The sequence below is a fragment of the Hippocampus zosterae genome, chromosome 15, assembly GCF_025434085.1.
Source record: "Hippocampus zosterae strain Florida chromosome 15, ASM2543408v3, whole genome shotgun sequence".
Lineage (NCBI taxonomy): Eukaryota > Metazoa > Chordata > Actinopteri > Syngnathiformes > Syngnathidae > Hippocampus > Hippocampus zosterae.
In genome coordinates, this window is record NC_067465.1 from 1,629,428 (window position 1) to 1,647,381 (window position 17,954).

General features: G+C 44.7%; 3 protein-coding genes across 8 annotated transcripts; all 3 read left to right on the plus strand.

Moving 5' to 3' along the window:
* Positions 1–7,322, plus strand: LOC127616152 (endophilin-A2-like). 2 transcript variants are annotated; one of them, XM_052087593.1, is made up of 9 exons: positions 1–308; positions 1,595–1,663; positions 1,750–1,966; positions 2,262–2,395; positions 2,509–2,667; positions 3,181–3,284; positions 3,611–3,747; positions 4,003–4,041; positions 4,768–7,322. In XM_052087593.1, exons 1-9 carry the CDS (start codon positions 264–266, stop codon positions 4,953–4,955), a joined length of 1,092 nt encoding a protein of 363 aa, XP_051943553.1. In that variant the 5' UTR covers positions 1–263; the 3' UTR covers positions 4,956–7,322. The 2 variants fall into 2 exon arrangements, with proteins under 2 accessions (XP_051943553.1, XP_051943554.1); XM_052087594.1 differs by lacking the exon at positions 4,003–4,041 and having other exon boundaries at positions 2–308.
* Positions 7,323–8,229: 907 nt separating this feature from the next.
* On the plus strand, positions 8,230–13,809 carry stap2a (signal transducing adaptor family member 2a). 2 transcript variants are annotated; one of them, XM_052087592.1, is made up of 11 exons: positions 8,230–8,454; positions 9,091–9,162; positions 9,240–9,359; positions 10,228–10,284; positions 10,377–10,528; positions 11,116–11,247; positions 11,335–11,404; positions 11,480–11,582; positions 11,671–11,766; positions 11,834–11,962; positions 12,935–13,809. In XM_052087592.1, exons 1-11 carry the CDS (start codon positions 8,347–8,349, stop codon positions 12,988–12,990), a joined length of 1,095 nt encoding a protein of 364 aa, XP_051943552.1. In that variant the 5' UTR covers positions 8,230–8,346; the 3' UTR covers positions 12,991–13,809. The 2 variants fall into 2 exon arrangements, with proteins under 2 accessions (XP_051943552.1, XP_051943551.1); XM_052087591.1 differs by having other exon boundaries at positions 8,237–8,454; positions 11,825–11,962.
* LOC127616148 (zinc finger protein OZF-like) lies at positions 13,808–17,262 on the plus strand. Of its 4 annotated transcripts, XM_052087587.1 has the most exons (4): positions 13,808–14,186; positions 14,336–15,060; positions 15,483–15,698; positions 16,038–17,262. In XM_052087587.1, exons 2-4 carry the CDS (start codon positions 14,937–14,939, stop codon positions 17,132–17,134), a joined length of 1,437 nt encoding a protein of 478 aa, XP_051943547.1. In that variant the 5' UTR covers positions 13,808–14,186; positions 14,336–14,936; the 3' UTR covers positions 17,135–17,262. The 4 variants fall into 4 exon arrangements, with proteins under 4 accessions (XP_051943547.1, XP_051943546.1, XP_051943548.1 ...); XM_052087586.1 differs by having other exon boundaries at positions 13,808–15,060; XM_052087588.1 differs by having other exon boundaries at positions 13,808–15,060; positions 15,483–15,650.
* The last annotated feature ends 692 nt before the right edge of the window (positions 17,263–17,954 follow it).

Consider the following 17,954-nt stretch of genomic DNA (forward strand, 5'->3'; position numbering starts at 1 on the left):
GATTGAAAGCCGAACCTGAGAAGACGTCAGCAGTTGACCCACTTCGACGGTCCCGGAGCCTCCCACAACAAGCTGGAGGCAGGAAGCTGTGGTCGCCAAGGAGCTGAAGTTTCAAATTCCACATCTGCCGTGCAAAATTTGAAGACGTGGTGCTCGCTTCCTCGCTCCTTGCTGTTGAGAGCTTTCACCACAGCTGCGTTTGTCCCGCAATTAAGTTTTTCTCTCCTTGGTGAAGTCCAAGTGGACGAAAGAGACAGTTCACGATGTCCGTCGCTGGGATTAGGAAGCAATTTTACAAAGCCAGCCAGGTAAGAGCGCGATGTTTTTTTGTTTTTTAAACTTTACTTAGCCGCTAGCTAGCTTGTTGCCACTAGTTTTTAACGGCAAGTCTACGTTAGCCCCGAGCTAACTGGTTGGATCCAAAACGTCAAATATGGAACGACAAAACTCATGATCAATCGCGTTTGCACGTGAAAAGTCGCAGACGGGAGCATGTTGACCAATTGGCGTCAACTGAGTTTGGAACATCAATGTAAAAAAACTTAAATGAATGAGCCGACACTAATCAAGAGAATGTATTGTTTCTGTTTTGCTGTATTTTCAGTGTAGGTGACTTCATTCCTTAGTGTAATTATCTTTACGATGGCGAGTTTACAAGTTGCGAGTTTGTGAATTTTTAAGTCATTCCTTTACATTTTCGGAAAACGAGGAGAAAACGCAATACATTGAACAAGCAATTGGCCCTTGACCTGAATGATCGATAATATACACAGACGTGAAGGAACCCCTAACCCCCCAAGGTTTCCCAAGCAAATTGGTATTTGTTCATATTGTGAGCTCAAGTTAATAAGGGCCGAGGCAATTGTGCCATTTTTCAAATTTTATGTGAAATGATGTTGCAGAAACTAGTCAAAGTAAATTATGTGTGTTACTGGCTGTAGATATAGGAAGGGATGTCATTGTATTTAGGAATCAAGATAAATTCTATTAGATGTGTGGTGGAAAAAACGAGGCTTAATCCGAAGACCCTTGCAAAGTAGATTTAGCCTGAATACTTGGCCATCTGGCCAACATTTCTCTAAAGTGGCCCCCTATGATAATTGGTATTTAGAATGTAGGAAAAACAGCTTCATGTGAACGATCATTACGGTGCATCCATTTGTCACTGTCGTAAAACATCTCAACTCCTTGCAATTGTGTCGGCGGAGATGATATTTAACACAATTCAAGAACCTTTGTTAAGTCAAATATCTTGAACTCTGACTGAGCTGGGTTTCTGTTGCCCCATAAGAAATACAAAGCGCCACAAAAACATAACTGGCCGAACCGGCTTTGATGATGCTAGTTTTGCAAGTCACTGCTGCGGCCTAACATGTGATTGGTGAGCACTCGCAGCTTGGTGGGTGTGCCGATCCGACGTGATGGCGAGTGGAATTTTAGTTATGTCAATAACGCGCCCATACCAGTTTCACAGTGGGTATAGATGTTGTCAGAAGCTTGACAACTCTGAAATAAAAACAGGCTAAAGCTAAATGACGAGGGATGTCTAGCGTTTCAGATCATGCGTCCAATTTGCTTCCTTTTGTGTCCTCAGCTGGTGAGCGAGAAGGTTGGCGGTGCAGAGGGAACCAAGCTGGATGAAGACTTCAAGGACCTTGAAAGGGTATCGCGCCAATTCCAAATTAAAGAGAACAAGATGGATTTTTTGCACATGTTTTAAGTCGCTATCCATCCCGAATGTGCCTCCAGAGAGCAGATGTTACCAGCAAAGCGGTGGTTGAAGTCATCAACAAAACAACCGAGTACCTCCAGCCTAACCCGGCCTACAGAGCTAAACTGTCCATGCTCAATACCGTGTCCAAATTCCGTGGGCAGCTGAACAGTCCTGGATACCCGCAGTCCGAAGGCCTGCTCGGAGAGTGCATGTTGAAATACGGAGCAGACATGGGCCAGCACAACAATTTTGGTAAAGAAAAAAAAACTATCAATCATAAAAACAAAAAAATCATTTCAAAAAGGGTGGAGAACGTGAATGCAGCTTCGTTTAAACAGTACATGTCCATTGCTACCTTTCGAGGACGTGGTACCGATATTGACATTTTTCCATTGGCGAAACCAGGTACTATAAGGTACCATTTTTTGTAATTGTTTCCAACACGCCTTGACGGTATCGCCTTTCTTTCTGAGGCGCTCCCTTTTCATTCCCCGCGTCACTGTGATCCAAATGTCACAAAGCTGCATTTGGTGCATGTTTCCTCCAGGTGGCGCTCTCGTGGCTATTGGAGAATCGATGAATAAATTGTCCGCCATCAAGGACAGTCTGGACATTGACGTGAAACAGAATTTTATTGACCCGCTGCAAGGAGTCGTTGAGAAGGACATCAAAGATATTCAGGTACACGCACCGTAGTAGAGTTGGAACAGTTAATTCGATTTATGAAATGATTTGACATCTATTTAAAAAATAAAAATAAAAATTCTGCCATCGTCATCCTTCTGCGCCATCAGCACCATCTGAAGAAGATGGAGGGCCGCCGCCTGGACTACGACTATAAAAAGAAGCGTCTGGGTAAAATTCCAGATGAGGAGATCAGGCAGTCCTTGGAGAAGTTCCACGAGTCCAAAGACATGGCTGAGAGTTCCATGTACAACCTGCTGGAGACTGATGTGAGTGGACACTTGACTCGACTGTGCACGCGGCATAAAAAACACTGTTATTCGTTCTTGGCTTCAGGATTCATGAACATGTATTTATTTATTTTGTCGTGGCGCGGGCCGCTGGAAAATGGATGGCGGGCCGCAAATGGCCCCCGGGCCATAGTTTGGACACATTTGCTATACAGTGTTTAAAACAAGGTTTATTGTCTCACACCCATAAGAATAAGGTCACTATAACTTTGTTTTGAGGCTGGAATGGATTCATTGCATCGCCGTTTTTTTTTTTTTTAATGGCAAACATGACCGTGTCCATGCGTGTTGTATTTGTTTTTTTTGCTGTTGTTTGTTTGTTTCTTTTGTTCCTGACTTTGAACAAGCAGCATCGGGAGCTTGTCTAACCTGATTTTCTGCTTTTTCTTTTTTTCTTTTGTTTGGTTTGATGTTTGAATTTGCAGATATTATGAGAGAATAAAGAAGATTATATACCATATCTCTTTTCTTGTTGCGATCGCCGTCCTGTAGGTGGAGCAGGTGAGCCAGCTGGCATCCCTTGTGGAATCCTTGCTGCAGTACCACAGAAATTCCACCGAGATTCTGGAGGAACTTTCTGGCGAAATCGCAAGAAGGTCAGCACGGTGACTATTTGGGGGGAGCTTGATGTGCCGCGTATAATTCAGGAAGACTTCTCATTTGGCCTGCTAATTAGATTCTGATTCAGAAAACTTTATTTATTAGAGTATATATCTTAGTGAATACAAAATTTAATTCAAATTAGTCATCGCAAATGCGTGTCTGAACCCATGCGGGCGGGCAAGCAACGTGGCAGGAGGGTGACTTTAAATTGGGGGCCATGCTGAAAATGTACCATGCTGTTGAGTTTTGTTTTTTTTAATGGAGAATGGATGATAAACCAAAAAATATCAACATGTGTTGTTGTTTACATTTCGCGCAGGGTTGAAGAAAGTCGGTCCCAACCAAGGCGAGAGTACAGACCCAAACCCAGACAACCGAGCTTTGACTATGGAGAGACTGAGCAGTCCAACGGAGGTTACACACCAACCGCCACAAGCCCTCCGGCTTACTCTTCAGGTAAACGACATCACAGTTCCTCATTTTGGGGGGGGGTTACACTAAAAGGTGTGTTTTGATGAATTTAAGTCTTTACAATGTGTGCACTTCTCTTTTTTTTTGTCCATGTTCAAATACATTTAAATGTTTTGATACATTGAAATGCGTTTGTGTGAGACCTGATGACACCACCGTGCAAGGGATGCAACTAAGCGGGTGTTTGTTGAGTATGACTGATGTATGTGTCTTTCCCTTTGCAACATAAACAATATCCAGGCCCGTCCGTCCCGAGACCTTCCATCAAGAACCGAGCGCGTGAGTGAGCCAAAAGATGAGAGAGAGCCTTATTCATTAATTGCGCCCCCTCCGTTGCACATTTGAACGACTGAAAAGTGTCTGAGCAATTTGGAAATGGTTTCGACTAACAACTAACATTGTTGACGAGCGTTGGGAGGTCTCCTGCATTCAATCTGTCTGGGCGAGACAACAAGATTGGGCTTGTCAAAATATGGGCTCCATGGAGGCTGCAGATACATAGAATCTCGTTGTTGTTTTTTCCAAAAAGCTTCGACTCTTCATTTTTGTCGGATTGTATGTATTTGGCAGACTCTGTCGGGTGGAATCCTTGCATCTCCAAAACCACTTGCTTGAGTTATGCACAACCACATCAAACGTGTTCAGCCATTTCTTCTTGAGCCATTTTGCTAATTTGTAAAAATTTATAGATGTTGTGGAAACGTTTTGTTGTTTAAAAAAAAAAAAAAAAAAAAACAAGTTGACCATATTTGGACATATGAGGTTTCCAGGTGTCAGGTGTCAAGCTTCAGACGGGTTCACTTCACAGCATTGGGGTTCTAACTTCTTTGGCTTCTATTCCAGACTGCCATAACTGCTGGTGGAAACAGACCACTCGCACGCAGCCTCGAATGAAATATTTTTCCAAGCCAATACTAATCACATTAGAGACGGGGGGGAGGGCAGGGGAGGGGTCCAAAGTGTTCCACCGCCTCACAGTGTTCCTCTTTTGTCCTTTGTCATCAGCCGAGCCATGCTGCAAAGCTCTGTACGACTTTGACCCCGAGAACGAGAACGAGCTGGGCTTCCGCGAGGGGGACACCATCACCTTGGTCAGTTACATTGACGAGAACTGGTTTGAGGGAAAGCTGCGTGGCAAGACGGGATACTTCCCCAACAACTACGTCGAAGTCATCGTTCCACTGTCGCACTGAACGCGACGCGGCCGGAATGGAACGGGCGACGCGAGGAGGAGGAGGAGGAGGAGGAGGAGCAGGAGCATGCACTCCGAGCAACATATTTGTGAGAAAACCAAACATCTCATGATGAGGGCCTATTTTGCAGAAGCATGGTTGAAATTTTCTGAAGGTTTTCAAACAAGTTTTGGTGCGCCCAAGTATTGGACCCACAATGCACCTGTGCACTTTTTGCACTTTTTTTTTTTAAATTTTGTTTTCAACTCCATTCTCACTTGAAAGAAAATTTCCGGGAAGCTTCCACAATCCTTAACAAGTTTTCACGACATGATTAGAGGCCCCTTGAATGGACCTTGCTGGAGTCGTCATGGAGGTCGGTCCGATCGGATACTGCCATCTAGTGTTGGTCATGCTCTTGGGTTTGGACTATTTTTCATTGTAAAGTGGAACTAACTCGTGGTATCCCAAAATCTATGATTGAGGCAAGGCATGATTGGCATGATTGCTGAAACAGATTCCCCTTCCGAAGAATTTAGCCCTCCCCTAAAAAAAATGGTTTTCTCGCAAAAAGCAATATATAGAATCCTTTTCATCCACTGTATCACTGGCCTAGATTGAAAAAATAGATACTGTATATTTGTACTATTTTTTTTAATCTAAGGTTTAAAAAATCTGACTAATTAAGAAGTTTTGGACACTTTCCTATGTGGGAATGGTTGGATTTAACGAAAGATGGTTTGAGTGAAGAATCAGGTCTGGGCTGTATAATCCAGGCAGATTTCACATTGAATGGAAAAAAACAAATCGGGCAAATCACGCATTTTAAATCTGACAATTGTAAGGTTGATCACAGCTCTTGCGTTGTTTGTGTGCACTCCCGTTTCTGCTTTCCCTCCCAACAGGTTCCGCTCGACACTATAAAAGGAAGTGCAATAATGCTGCAAAATTCTCGTAAACGTTTTAAAAGCAAGGAAGAGGTTTGCCCCCCCCTCAAGCCCCCTCCTCTATTTGGTGTAATGCATACCAACCATGGCCAGTATTTGAGATGGACGGTGTGAGTGTCATACCAAAGCCACAAACATCCGGCTCCTGAATTTTGTCGGGCTCAATTGATGCTGCTGGCAGTGTCGCTTCCAACTTGGTTTCAGTGAATCATCTGCCCGTGCTTTGTTTTTGTCAAGATCCTGGACAAGCTACACGAGAGCCTTCTCGTATTTTCACCTTTAATTAGAAGCACGAAAATTAACATGATGTGTCAAACGCTGCAACGGACACGACTGATAATCCGTTTCCCATCTCTGCCCCTCCCCCATCCCATATTGAGTTAATTCATTTAAGAAAGTCCGGGACACAATCGCTTTCAATCACAAGAAGGCTGTGAACTGTGAAGCCGTCTGCCACTATCTCCATTGTGAAACCAGCCGCGCTCAACTATGCCATCATTTGCGGCTCTTTTCGGGACGAAAAGACCGCGCACCAGTGGATTATGCCCTCCCCCCCGCTAGTCTTTATTCACCACCTGCCCCCCCGGTATGCCCTGCCCCCTTTCTCATTATCAGCCCCCTATCCCCAATCCCATGCTGCCTTTTTTGAAGCTTTGGTTTGTCCCCCGGGGATTAATCTTGTCGTTGCGTCTATGCCATTCCTTTTATTGAAGATGGTTGGGGAGGGGGGGGGGGGGGGTCTGTGCAGAGGAATAACGACATTCGGTTCAGGTGTGCGTTTCCATGCCTCGTTAGAGTAAATCAGAAGTTGGGGAGGAGGGTAATTAGGCTCGGCTTGGATAAAAATGATGAATAATGTCTTGGAACAAAGGACTGGAGTGTTTGTGTGCTGCTCGACGGTGGTCAAATAAAAGATGCCGCCGGCCTTTTTACTGCAACACTAAATTCCGAAAAGGCCCTGAAATATGACCGCATGAATGAAGGAAGCATTCCCGCTTATGTTTTGCGTCGAAATGGAACCTCTTTGCATGCGTCTTTATTGCTATCCGCCTTTAATGTATTCATTTGTGAACTGACACGTTGGGAGACTTAGATTGGGATTTTCCAGGATTATCTTGAGGATATGTGGATTACCTCTTCATGTTTGATTTTGTTTATTTTATGCATTATAGCACGGGTGTGGAACTCAGGTCCCGGAGGGCCGCTGTCCTTCCTGCAAGTTTTCCCTCGTCTCCCCGTTGCAACATACCTGATTCAAATGATCAGATCACGACACTCAACCTGTTCATTTGAATCGGGTGTGTCGCAACAGGGAAACTTGGAAAACATGCCGGACAGCCGCCCTCCGCGACCAGAGTTTCACACCGATGCATTATAGTATGTAAAGGGGAGGATTGAGGCGGTGTCTTTGCTAATTCAAATAAAGGTTGTCATACTGCTACGTGCTTCTTGTTTTCAAGTATTGCGTCATTTTCTCAATTGCACCGCACTCTGAGGTTCAATGTTTAAATCTCAACGCCGGCCTTGTGTGGAGTTTGTATGCTCTTCTTATACTTATTCCGGCTCCCTCCCACATTCCAGAAACGTGCATTGTTTGTGGTCCACTGAAGACTTAACACTCACACCTCGGGACAATTTGGAGTGTTCAACCGGCCTGCTACGCATGTGGGAGGAAACCGGAGTACCCGGAGAAAACCCAAGCAGGCACGCGGAGGAGAGCATGCAAACTCCACACGGGAAGGCCGGAGTTGGAATCGAACCCGATACGTCCGCATTGTGAGGTCGATGCGCTAACCAGTTGTTCACTGGGCCGCCTGCCGGTGAACATTTCAACTATTAATGTGTAATATGTCACATTTGGTGAGCCAAGGCACCATAATACCACATCTGCTTTATAATTGTGGGGTTTGCAGTACAAATCTCGACTGGAGCTTTCCTGTGTCGAATTTGCATATACTGTATACCTCATTCCAAAAAAAAATTAATTTCGGCTTCATTTAAATTTATTTACCGGTACTTATTTTCATGCTGTGCTTCAGTTTGTATTGGTTTTAGTTCTTGCTCTGGAGTGTTTGTCGAGTGCAAGATGGTGGGGGGAAAACGGTAACTATATGTCATGAAATCGATTAATCGCAAAACTTTTTCACTTTTAATTCATGAAATCAATTTGAATGAGTTGATTTTACTCCGTCAATTTTAGATGTCACTCGTCCACAAAGCATCATGATCGTTTCGTCATATTTCCCCTCAATCAGTGTATAATCCGCACAGTACACCCCCCCCCCTACCCCCCCCCCCCCCCCCCCCCCCCCCCCTCCCGGGCAGACACGGCATGCTCCACCAGCCAGCTGTTGGTTTATTGCCACAGCACCATCTCATCGGGAGAAGGCGTGTCCCTTACCCGGAGGATCGCTCTGTGCGCCCCTTTGTCCTCTGGCGGTGCCTCCTCAGCCACAGCGACACTCATGGCGGCTGCACCCGTCAGGCAGCGCCTCGGATCGGGGGGAACCCGCGCGCAGCTCCCGCCCTGTTACTACGAAGGCTATCTGGAGAAGCGAGGACCCAAAGAAAAGGTACGTTCGTGCCGGGGCTTTCCTTGACGAGCTGCCAACTTCCTTATCGTGCGGGAGGTGAATAGGCGAGGCGTAGTGGACGTTGATACCTGCGGGGGATTTTCTTTTCTTGCCTTTTTCTTGCCACACTTCTCGGGCAAGGCGCGCCTTTCAGATCCGCGATTTTTGTAAGAAAACAGCCTCTTAATGGTCTTCTGAAGGGATTCATTCAAGTGATTGTTTGAATGGATCGCACATCCGGTGTGCTTTCTAAGGAGAATGTTGTAGCCATAGTAACAGACTGCTCCCTAATGTGTAATTTGCGTGTCTTTCAAGTTGAAATGTTGCCGCATAACTGCACGATGCTACCTGGCCATCAATGCGTGGTGGTGATGATGATGACACAAGGGGGGATACCACCCACTCGGGGTCCCACCCCCCCACCCCCCCAGGCTCTCATTAAGATGGTTTTACTGCAGGCCAGGACTTGTCATTTGAGCAGGGCTCAGGTGCAAGCTAATGCGGTGGTCTGCTGACAGCAGCTGCTGCCCACCCACCATCCCTCCCCCTGGCAGGAAATTGGATGAATTGATGAAGGCAAAAAAAAAAAAAAACAACGCTAAACAGATGCTAGGTATTTATTTTTCTTTGTTGCAGGCACCCAGGCGTCTGTGGACATGTCTGTGTGGGAATGCCTTGTATTTCTTCAATAATTCCAAGGACGCTCATGTAAGTCGGATTTGGTAGGTAAAGTCTCTTTGAAATAGAAAAATTATGGATAATTTTGGGATGTTTGCTTTTTGCAGTATGTAGAGAAGCTGGACCTCAGCGGCTTTCAGTCCCTGAAGGACGACTGCAGCCGGGATAGGAATTTGGAAGCAGCCAGACTCATCCTGCGCATGAAGGACGGGGAAACCCGAATCACGGTAATGTCTTGGATCTCAAATGATCTTTCTGCTCTCAAATGAATGGAAATGCCATTTAACCGTTCCACCTTCCCCCTAACCCCCTCAAAAAATTCGTTTCTCTTTGAATAATAAACAGCTCTGTATAATACTGCACGGTATACAGTAATACTGCATGAAAAACATGCAACGGGCAGTACTGATGTAGTTGAATGGAATCTAAAGTCTGTTTTTGCCACATTTCTTTTGTGCTTCAATTCAATGGATATTGTGCTGCTCCTTCTAGTACGCATGTGCGGTGTGCTCACCATGGGGCTGTATACTCCAGACATACAAAGAGATATTCGACTCTCAGTAAGATGCTGATATATCAGCCATTCATGCTTTCGCTATTGTTATACTAGCGGTCTACATGTTTTGCACCACCATTTTTCTCCAAATATGATTTGCTTGAATGGATATTACAGTGTGATGCCGTTGTTATTCGTTAGCCTGCGCATAGCGTTGTGCCTTTTTGTTTGCACTGAACTAAATGGACTAAGTCACAACTACGCAACGACTAAAATAAATAAGAAGTACTCAGAATTGAAAGATGGCTGAATCATAACGGAGAGGAAGTAGGAACAGGTCACATTGTAGTGTTTCACGGGCATGGCTGCAATTCCCGTAAGCACTTGTTTGTTCAGTTGTCCACACATGATCGCAAAAGCGTCACAGAAAAAGCCAAACACAATTTAACCTTTCGGCGCTAGCTGAGTGAAGACTCGCAACATTCGCTGATGTCTCATGTGAATTCCGGAGACGTTTTCTTTTGAATTTAGTTTCAACTTCAAAACGCACGTCTCAAGAGGCGCTCCATGTTGAACGAAACTCTTATCTTTGTTTCCAGGCACCCAACCTGGAATCAAGGGAGCTGTGGAAGGGTTTCCTCTATTCTGTGATCGATGTAAATGATCAAATTTTCCACCTGACATTTTTCTTACCGCCTATCTGTATCATCCCATCCTGTAACATGTTTTGCCCTCTGTTATATTAAAGCTGAATGTACCATCAAGCCTGACGCTGCTGCCGGGCCAGCTCCAGATGCTAAAGGAAGTCGTGGACAAAGAAAGATCCAGGCGGAGAAGTCGCACCCCGACACGAGCGCCTCCTTCGCCTCTCTCTGTCCCTTTAGTGGGAGAGATTCCACCGTAGGTTTTCCAGATACACTTTACAATCACGAGATCCTATAAAAATGCCGAAATTAAAAATTCGGCCTTTGCAAAGATGCTGTGATGTTTAATCACACACACACACACAAAGCACAAAACTCAGGCAAGTAGTTTCCAACATCCGAGTAAATATACTTTGTCTTTAATTATGTTGTATGTGACTGACTCTGATTGTGACCCGCCTCCTTTCATTGGAATATTCAAAACAATGTCAACATAGTTCCCGCTCAAGAGCGGTAGGGAAAAGTCGCTGAATATATCAACTAAGGTTGCAGCTATCATTTATTTCCAAGTTGTCTACCGATTGTCCGATTGATTAATCGATTATTTAGACGAAATTGATTTTGCAATACTCAACAATACTCATGAATAACGAATAAAAATTGCAAAAATGCGCATGCATTTTTTGTCCTCTTGGGGTCACCGTCATCCCGTTCTACGCTGCAGTCTTCTCTCCTGTAAGGGGTCCCTGAACTAGAAAAAAGTAACTCCTTGACCTAACCTGATGGCTGGTGTGCGTCTATTTTGACTGAGCGGCGTGTTTATCGACGTGTGGTTGGGAACAGGTGTTTTCGCCCAGTGTCGCGAACCGAGGCCGAAGTCCTCTTAGAGAGACACCCAGACTGCGGCAACATGCTGCTGCGTCCCGGAAGAGATGGAAGCTCATTGGCTGTCACCACACGACAGGACCTCAATGGGTAAACCGCCGCTGCGGCCAACATGAACTTCCAATTCAAAACATCCCAGTGCTTCTTCACGTTTTCCCCGTTTGTGCTCCGATGCAGATCGGTGTTCAGACATTATCGAGTAACGCAGCGGGACCAGGGTGGCTACGTGATTGATGTAGAAAATCCGGTCGGTTAAATTGTCATGGAGGATGTTTTTTTTTTTTTTTCATAATTCAGTAACCGCTTCCATTCATTTCTGCAGATTCCCTGTGCAACCCTTCATGATGTCATTAATGCCCTTGTAGAGAAGACAGCTGGAACTCTTCAACCTTTTCTTCTAGAAGAACCTTATGAGGAGAACATTAGTGAGTTGAAAAAAAATGTGTTGGCTTCCTGGGGTATTTTTTTCCCCTCCCTGCTGCGTAGTGTAAGTGAATGTTTTTGCATCCTCAGCATACGTTTCTGCCAATGACGAGAATGGAGAAAGGATCCTTCACACTGCCCCCACCAGCCCCTTGCCAAAGGCTCCTGCGCTGCCTCCAAAGCAAGGTTTGTCTCAACAAAGCATTTGTCAACGGAAAAAGGCAATCCAATGATTTATTTACAGTTGGTGCAGATCGTTGGCCCAGCAGCCCCCTGACCCGCTCCCCTGCTCCGGACCGCCGCCTCCTGACCTCATCAGTGCCTGCCTCGCCCACCAACCCCATGAGACGACTCATTTTATCACCTTCCCCTCTTACGCAGTGTAAGTGCTTGCAGTCAGGCGGGAGTAAATCGCATCCTGTGACGCGAGTTTAATTACTTTAGTTCTGTTTGTTCTTTTAAGTGTTATAACGCTGCCAGATAGATGCTATTCATTAGCTTGTCGAATTAATTTCCCGTTATGCGTCAACATAAAGGTAGCAGACTTAAAGTGGATGTCAAGTCAAATATTTTTTTTTAACCAATGTTTCTTTTTTTTATAAACAAAAATGTTAGATGCGACCCCACTAGTCTAAACACGTCATTCTGATTATTATTGCGTTTGTGGACTACGAATTAAGTCGCGGAATCCACCCGCTGCTATCCATCTAAAGGTGCGGCCATTTTGGCTCTTTCTGTCGCCTGAAAATGGCATCACAGTGGCTCAGGTAACGACCAATCGTGGCTCAGCTTGTGAATGTCACATGACCAAACTGCAGACAACAGGTGAGCCGTGATTGGCCGTTACCTGAGCGGTTGTGATGTCATTTTCATGTGGCGGCAAGCGACAACATGGCCGCTCTGTGCGATGGATGAAAACGGGTAGATTTTTCTGATTAGGATTTTGCTGATTAGTTTATATTTCACAAACGCAATATTATTCGGAACCCCGCGTTTAGACCGTTGGAGCTACAAAGATTTTTTGTAAAGAAAATCTTTGACTTACCCCATGTCATCACTAAAATAATTTTGAAACTGATGAGACTGGAATTGACTAAAAATGCACACTGACTAGCCACACTGTTTCTGGGAGAATGTTTTTGAGACAAAACTTTTCTTTTTACTTGTGTCACAAAAGAGCAACAATTTTGCCTGTGTGTCCAAGGCTGAGAAACAAAGAGCAGGCTCAGTTAAGTTCGGAGGTAGCGTTGCTAAATTTGGCACAGAATGTCTGGAACCAGTGCTAGGTGCAAAGAAATTACAAGACCACCTGTTGTAGTTTGACCCTCACTTTCTTTTTCCACTCTTTTCGCAGCTCTCAACGAAGAGCTCAAAGTGAAGCTGGAGAAGAGACGGGCCAGTCAGGAATAATGAACGTGCCAAGGCCCTTCTCATCGCAGATACGTATTCATTTTGTGCCTTGTGGTGTAACACCAAAGGCTGCACATGGCAGCCACCATTTCATTGCCACAGGTGTTGATGTCGAACTGTTGTTCGGATCGAGACTGGTGGTGTAGGCACACTTGATTCTTGGACCACACAAACTACTGTTTACTATCCCTGCTGAACACACCACCACGATGGCCGAAAAGGCCAACTAAAAATCTGACAAATAGGGACGGCCATCTGAGCCTGGTGCTGTTTTTCTGAGCAAGCTGTTTTTGTGCTCAACTACTGGAGCTGCTATGGGTCATTTTTAAATCGCACGGCGTTGAATAGAAACATCGGTACAACAACCTGGTAAAACAAGAACTTTGTTGTCGTGGTGTGATCCATTTACAAATTCCATCAGTTTCCTTCTTTCTGCGTGTGTGTGCGTGCGTGCGTGTGTGAGATGTACTTCTTGCAATTCTTGTAATTTACTTGCAAGGACGCCCCCTGGTGGAACGTTGGACTTACTGTGTGCAAACATGCCTTGTATAGACGTCGTAAAAAATGTTATTGGACATGTGACCTTTGAGCTTTACTGCAGCATTAGCACGACACCCGCTGCCCTGGATTTGCATGTCAAAGCCAATTGTTTACGTATCGGAGAGTGTTTAACAGGTAATAACAGGTCTGTGTGGCCTTTAATTCAGAATTGAGTCGCCCACTGCCTCTGTGATCACCCAACTGAAAGTGTGTCTTATGTTTGTATGCTTTTGTTAGATGGGAAGGGCATTCAACTATTCTGCATAGGGGCATTTTTTTCCCGTTGCGTTCAGATGTTTATATTGAAATTCACTGACCCTCAATAACAGAACCTGGGCCAGTTATATGAAGGATAAATGTTTTTTTTAAATTCCCCTGACACACACACACACACACTTTTTTTAAAGTGGTGAATCCCCTTGAAAACTTTGATTAAATGTTAAATTAAATTGAGTCTACTGGTCACTTTTTTTGATAAACATGAACAATGCTGTCCGCTATCGAATTAATATCGGCAAGAATGAACGTTATGTCTCAAAACAACTCGTGTTATTGATCGCTTGCTATCGGTCTGAGAAAAAAAGTGGTATTGAGCTAACGTGCAAAACTCTTTCATTCATTTTCCCTCGCAACTTAATGTGTCCATCACTACCATGGTGTCATCAGAATTCAATTTAAATGTGCGTAGCACAATTCAAACACCGTCCAAGCAGCTTCAGCTCGTTCTCTACTTTTATTCCACACTATTATTCTGCGTACCTCGATGGCATGCTTGCACACACTTTCACGCGACGATTCCGCCAAGTTCACGCTTGATTTTACTTTGAGCTACGGGTCGCAAGCGAAGGCGTCTTCCTGTTCGCCACTAGCGAACTAATGTCAATAAACTGAGAAGCATCAAGGCACAACGAGACGAGTTTATCCAATCAAGAATGGTTTTCAATAAATGTTTAAACCCAGTAAAGAAGTGGTGGGTGTACAAAGTGAAGGCTTCAGCGCGTTCTGTATTGAATTGGGAAGAATTATTGAACGGAAGTGAAGCTTTTCTACTTCTTTCACATTTCCGGAAGTGTAAACGCCACACTTGCCACATTACTGCCCTCTTCAGATATTCTGCTTAAATTACAACCTAAGGAGGAAGACAAAAAAAAACAACTCGCCTCCGTGACATCATGGTTGTCGATTAAGTGTTGAAGGCACCGCAGCCTCCACACAGGACGTCGATCAGTACTTTAAAAGACTACAACATCACATCACTGAGTCATTTTATGCGGATAAACTCGTTTCGGAGCGCGTCGCTGCTCACCGGCCTTGTTTATCTTAGCTCGCTAGCGGCTAACACAGAGAAGCACATAGCCTCGTCAAGCAGATATCAAGTGCGGAAGTGTTGAGATCGTCGTGCGAAAATGTGTGCAGGGGCGACACTCGAGTACAAGGCGCAACTTTGTGGAATAAAAGAACAGAACGAGCAACATCTTGAAGCGCAGGGCGATTTTTGCAAGCTGCCGCGCGTTGTGCTACGCAGAGCAGGTTTGTAGACTTCTTCCTCTCTGATTTCTGTATGGCAGGGGTGCCAAAATCCGGCTTAGTTTTTTCTGTCTCCCTGCTCTAACACACCTGATTGAAATGATCGGCTCATCAGCAAGATTTGCAGAAGCCTGATTCCGATCCTGTGCCGAGATTTCCTAAGATTGGCACTGTATTGTTCTAAAAAAACAGCCTGGCACAGTTTCAGGCGCAGGGCTCAAATGTTGAGTCTCCAGCAGGCTTTTTTTGTTTGTTTGTCTGTTTTTTTTCCCTGGCGGTTTGGTCTGCGTTACGTATTGGCGCATCTTTTCGGCATCCCTAACTCAATGTACCACTATAGAAATAATAATAGACATAATAAAAGTCCCCTTGTGACATTTAACGTGACCTAACCGAATGTGTGTTTGTCTTCTTGTGTCCCGCAGACGTCAGTGAAAAATATCTTCGTCCCGAGCAACGTGGGGCAGAGTCTTTACGTATTAAAAACGAGGAGGAGGAAAAGCCCCTTCACATCAAAAAGGAGGAAGAGGGGGAGGATATAAGCAAGTCAACATTGACCTTCGTCCCTTTAAAGAGTGAAGGTGAAGACATGGGTGCTGAGCTTCCAAGCGGCAGCTCAAGTCAACGCACGACAACAGAAGGTGACACACACCTCATTGGGGACCATCACAGGGCACATAGCAATGACAGACACATCAGCAAACTCTCACAACATTGATGATGATGAACAATCTAAAGATAATAGATTATGTCACACTGACAACAAATGCTCGTCATGTTCTCACTGTGGGAAAACATTTTGTTCAAAGTGGTCTTTGTAAGTATACACTCTTGTACTTACTTGGGAGGGAAACCTTTTGCCTGCTCTCTTTGTGGTCAAATCTTCTCCCGAGAAGTCCAGTTGAACAAAACACAGACATATGATGCTGATACTTGACTTGACCAAACCAAATGTGTGTTTGCCTTCTTGTGTCTTGCAGACATCAGTGAAAAATATCTTTGCCCCGAGCAACCGCAGGCAGAGTCTTTTAGGATTAAAAATGAGGCGGAGGAAAAGCCCCTTCACATCAAAAAGGAGGAGGAGGAGGATGGCAGCAAGATGGCACTGACCTTTGTCCCTTTAAAGAGTGAAAAGGAAGACAAGGGTGAGCGTGAGGAGGCCAGAGGGGCGGAGCTTCCAAGCAGTAGCTCAAATCAACACATAACAATAGAAGATTATGGAGACCACTGTGAACCATCGCCAGCATATCGGGATGACACATCATCACAGTCTCCTGACACTGACGACGATGATGATTATGATGATGATGATGAAGAGACTCAAGGTGACGGGGCATATCACACTGACGACAAATGCTGGGAATGTTCTCGGTGTGGGAAAACATTTCAGTCAAAGTGGTCTTTAAAAAGGCACACAAGAACACACACTGGGGAAAAACCTTTTGACTGCTCAGTTTGTGGTAAAACCTTCTCTGAGAAGTCGAGTTTAACAAAACACACAAGAACACACAGTGGTGAAAAACCGTTTTCCTGCTCAGTTTGTTGCAAGAGCTTCTCTCACAAGTCACATTTAACAAGCCACACAAGAATCCACACTGGGGAAAAACCTTTTTCCTGCTCGGTGTGTGGTAAACGCTTCCTAGAAAAGTCCCATTTAACAATGCACACAAGAACACACACTGGAGAAAAACCTTTTGCCTGCTCAGTTTGTGGTAAAAGTTTCTCTCAAAAGTCAAATTTAACGAGCCACACTCGAACACACAGTGGAGAAAAAACTTTTTCCTGCTCAGTTTGTGGTAAAAGCTTCCTAGAAAAGTCACATTTAACAATGCACACGAGAACACACACTGGGGAAAAACCTTTTGCCTGCTCAGTTTGTGGTAAGAGCTTCTCTCAAAAGTCACAGTTAGCAAGCCACACAATAATACACAGTGGAGAAAAACCTTTTGCCTGCCCGGTTTGCCGCAAAAGCTTTGCTCAGAAGTCAGGTTTAGCACAACACGCAAGAACCCACAGTGGAGAAAAACCCTTTTCCTGCTCCATTGTGGTCATCGCATCGCAGAAAAGTCAAAGTTGAGGAATCATACGAGAACCCGAGATGGAGAAAAATGCTTTTGCCTGCTTAATTTGCTCCAAAAGCTTCTCTCAAAAGTCAAATTCAACAAGGCACGCAAGAAAAAGGGGCTTTGTAATAAGATGCAAAAGTGTAAATTTCCCCAGTGTGGGACGAATAAAGGATATCTTATCTTAAACGATTATGACTAAAATGTGTGATGGATTTTGCGATGAGCTTTCAAAGATGCCTAGATGATTTTTTTTTTTCTGTGACAGAAAAACCTTTGTGTCGGAGTAAGGCCGAGTTTGGTTTTTGAAGTCTTGACATGAAATCTGATGTAATTATCTTAGCCTGTAACGGCGTGTGTCAACGTGGAAAATACAACCCAAAAAAGTCCTTAATCCAAAAAGAATGAGAAGGTGCTTCGTTGTTGCGATCCCACCTCTTTTCCAAAATCATCAATAAAATCATTTAATTGTTCCACCTACTCAAAAGTGGCCTTCATTGCTCTATGTGAAAGTGTGAAAAGAACAAGAACAAAAAATACAAGGTGAATTACGGCAACGAGAAAAGCAAGGAGTCCCACCTGGAAACAATTTGGTGACCTGATGGCGACTGGAGTCCGTGCTGGTTGTCTGCTGGCGACTCACCGGTTTGCTCTTGAGACTCTCCTTCAACCCCCCCCACCCACCCCCGTTCCTTTTGTAAGCAAGGATAAGATTTTGAATTGACGTTCTGGATCCATCCGTTTACAAAGTAAACCTCCAGAGACTTGTGAGCTTTCATCTGGCGGCGTGTCACAGACTCGTCAACACCACCAGACTCGTCAACATTGTCGGGA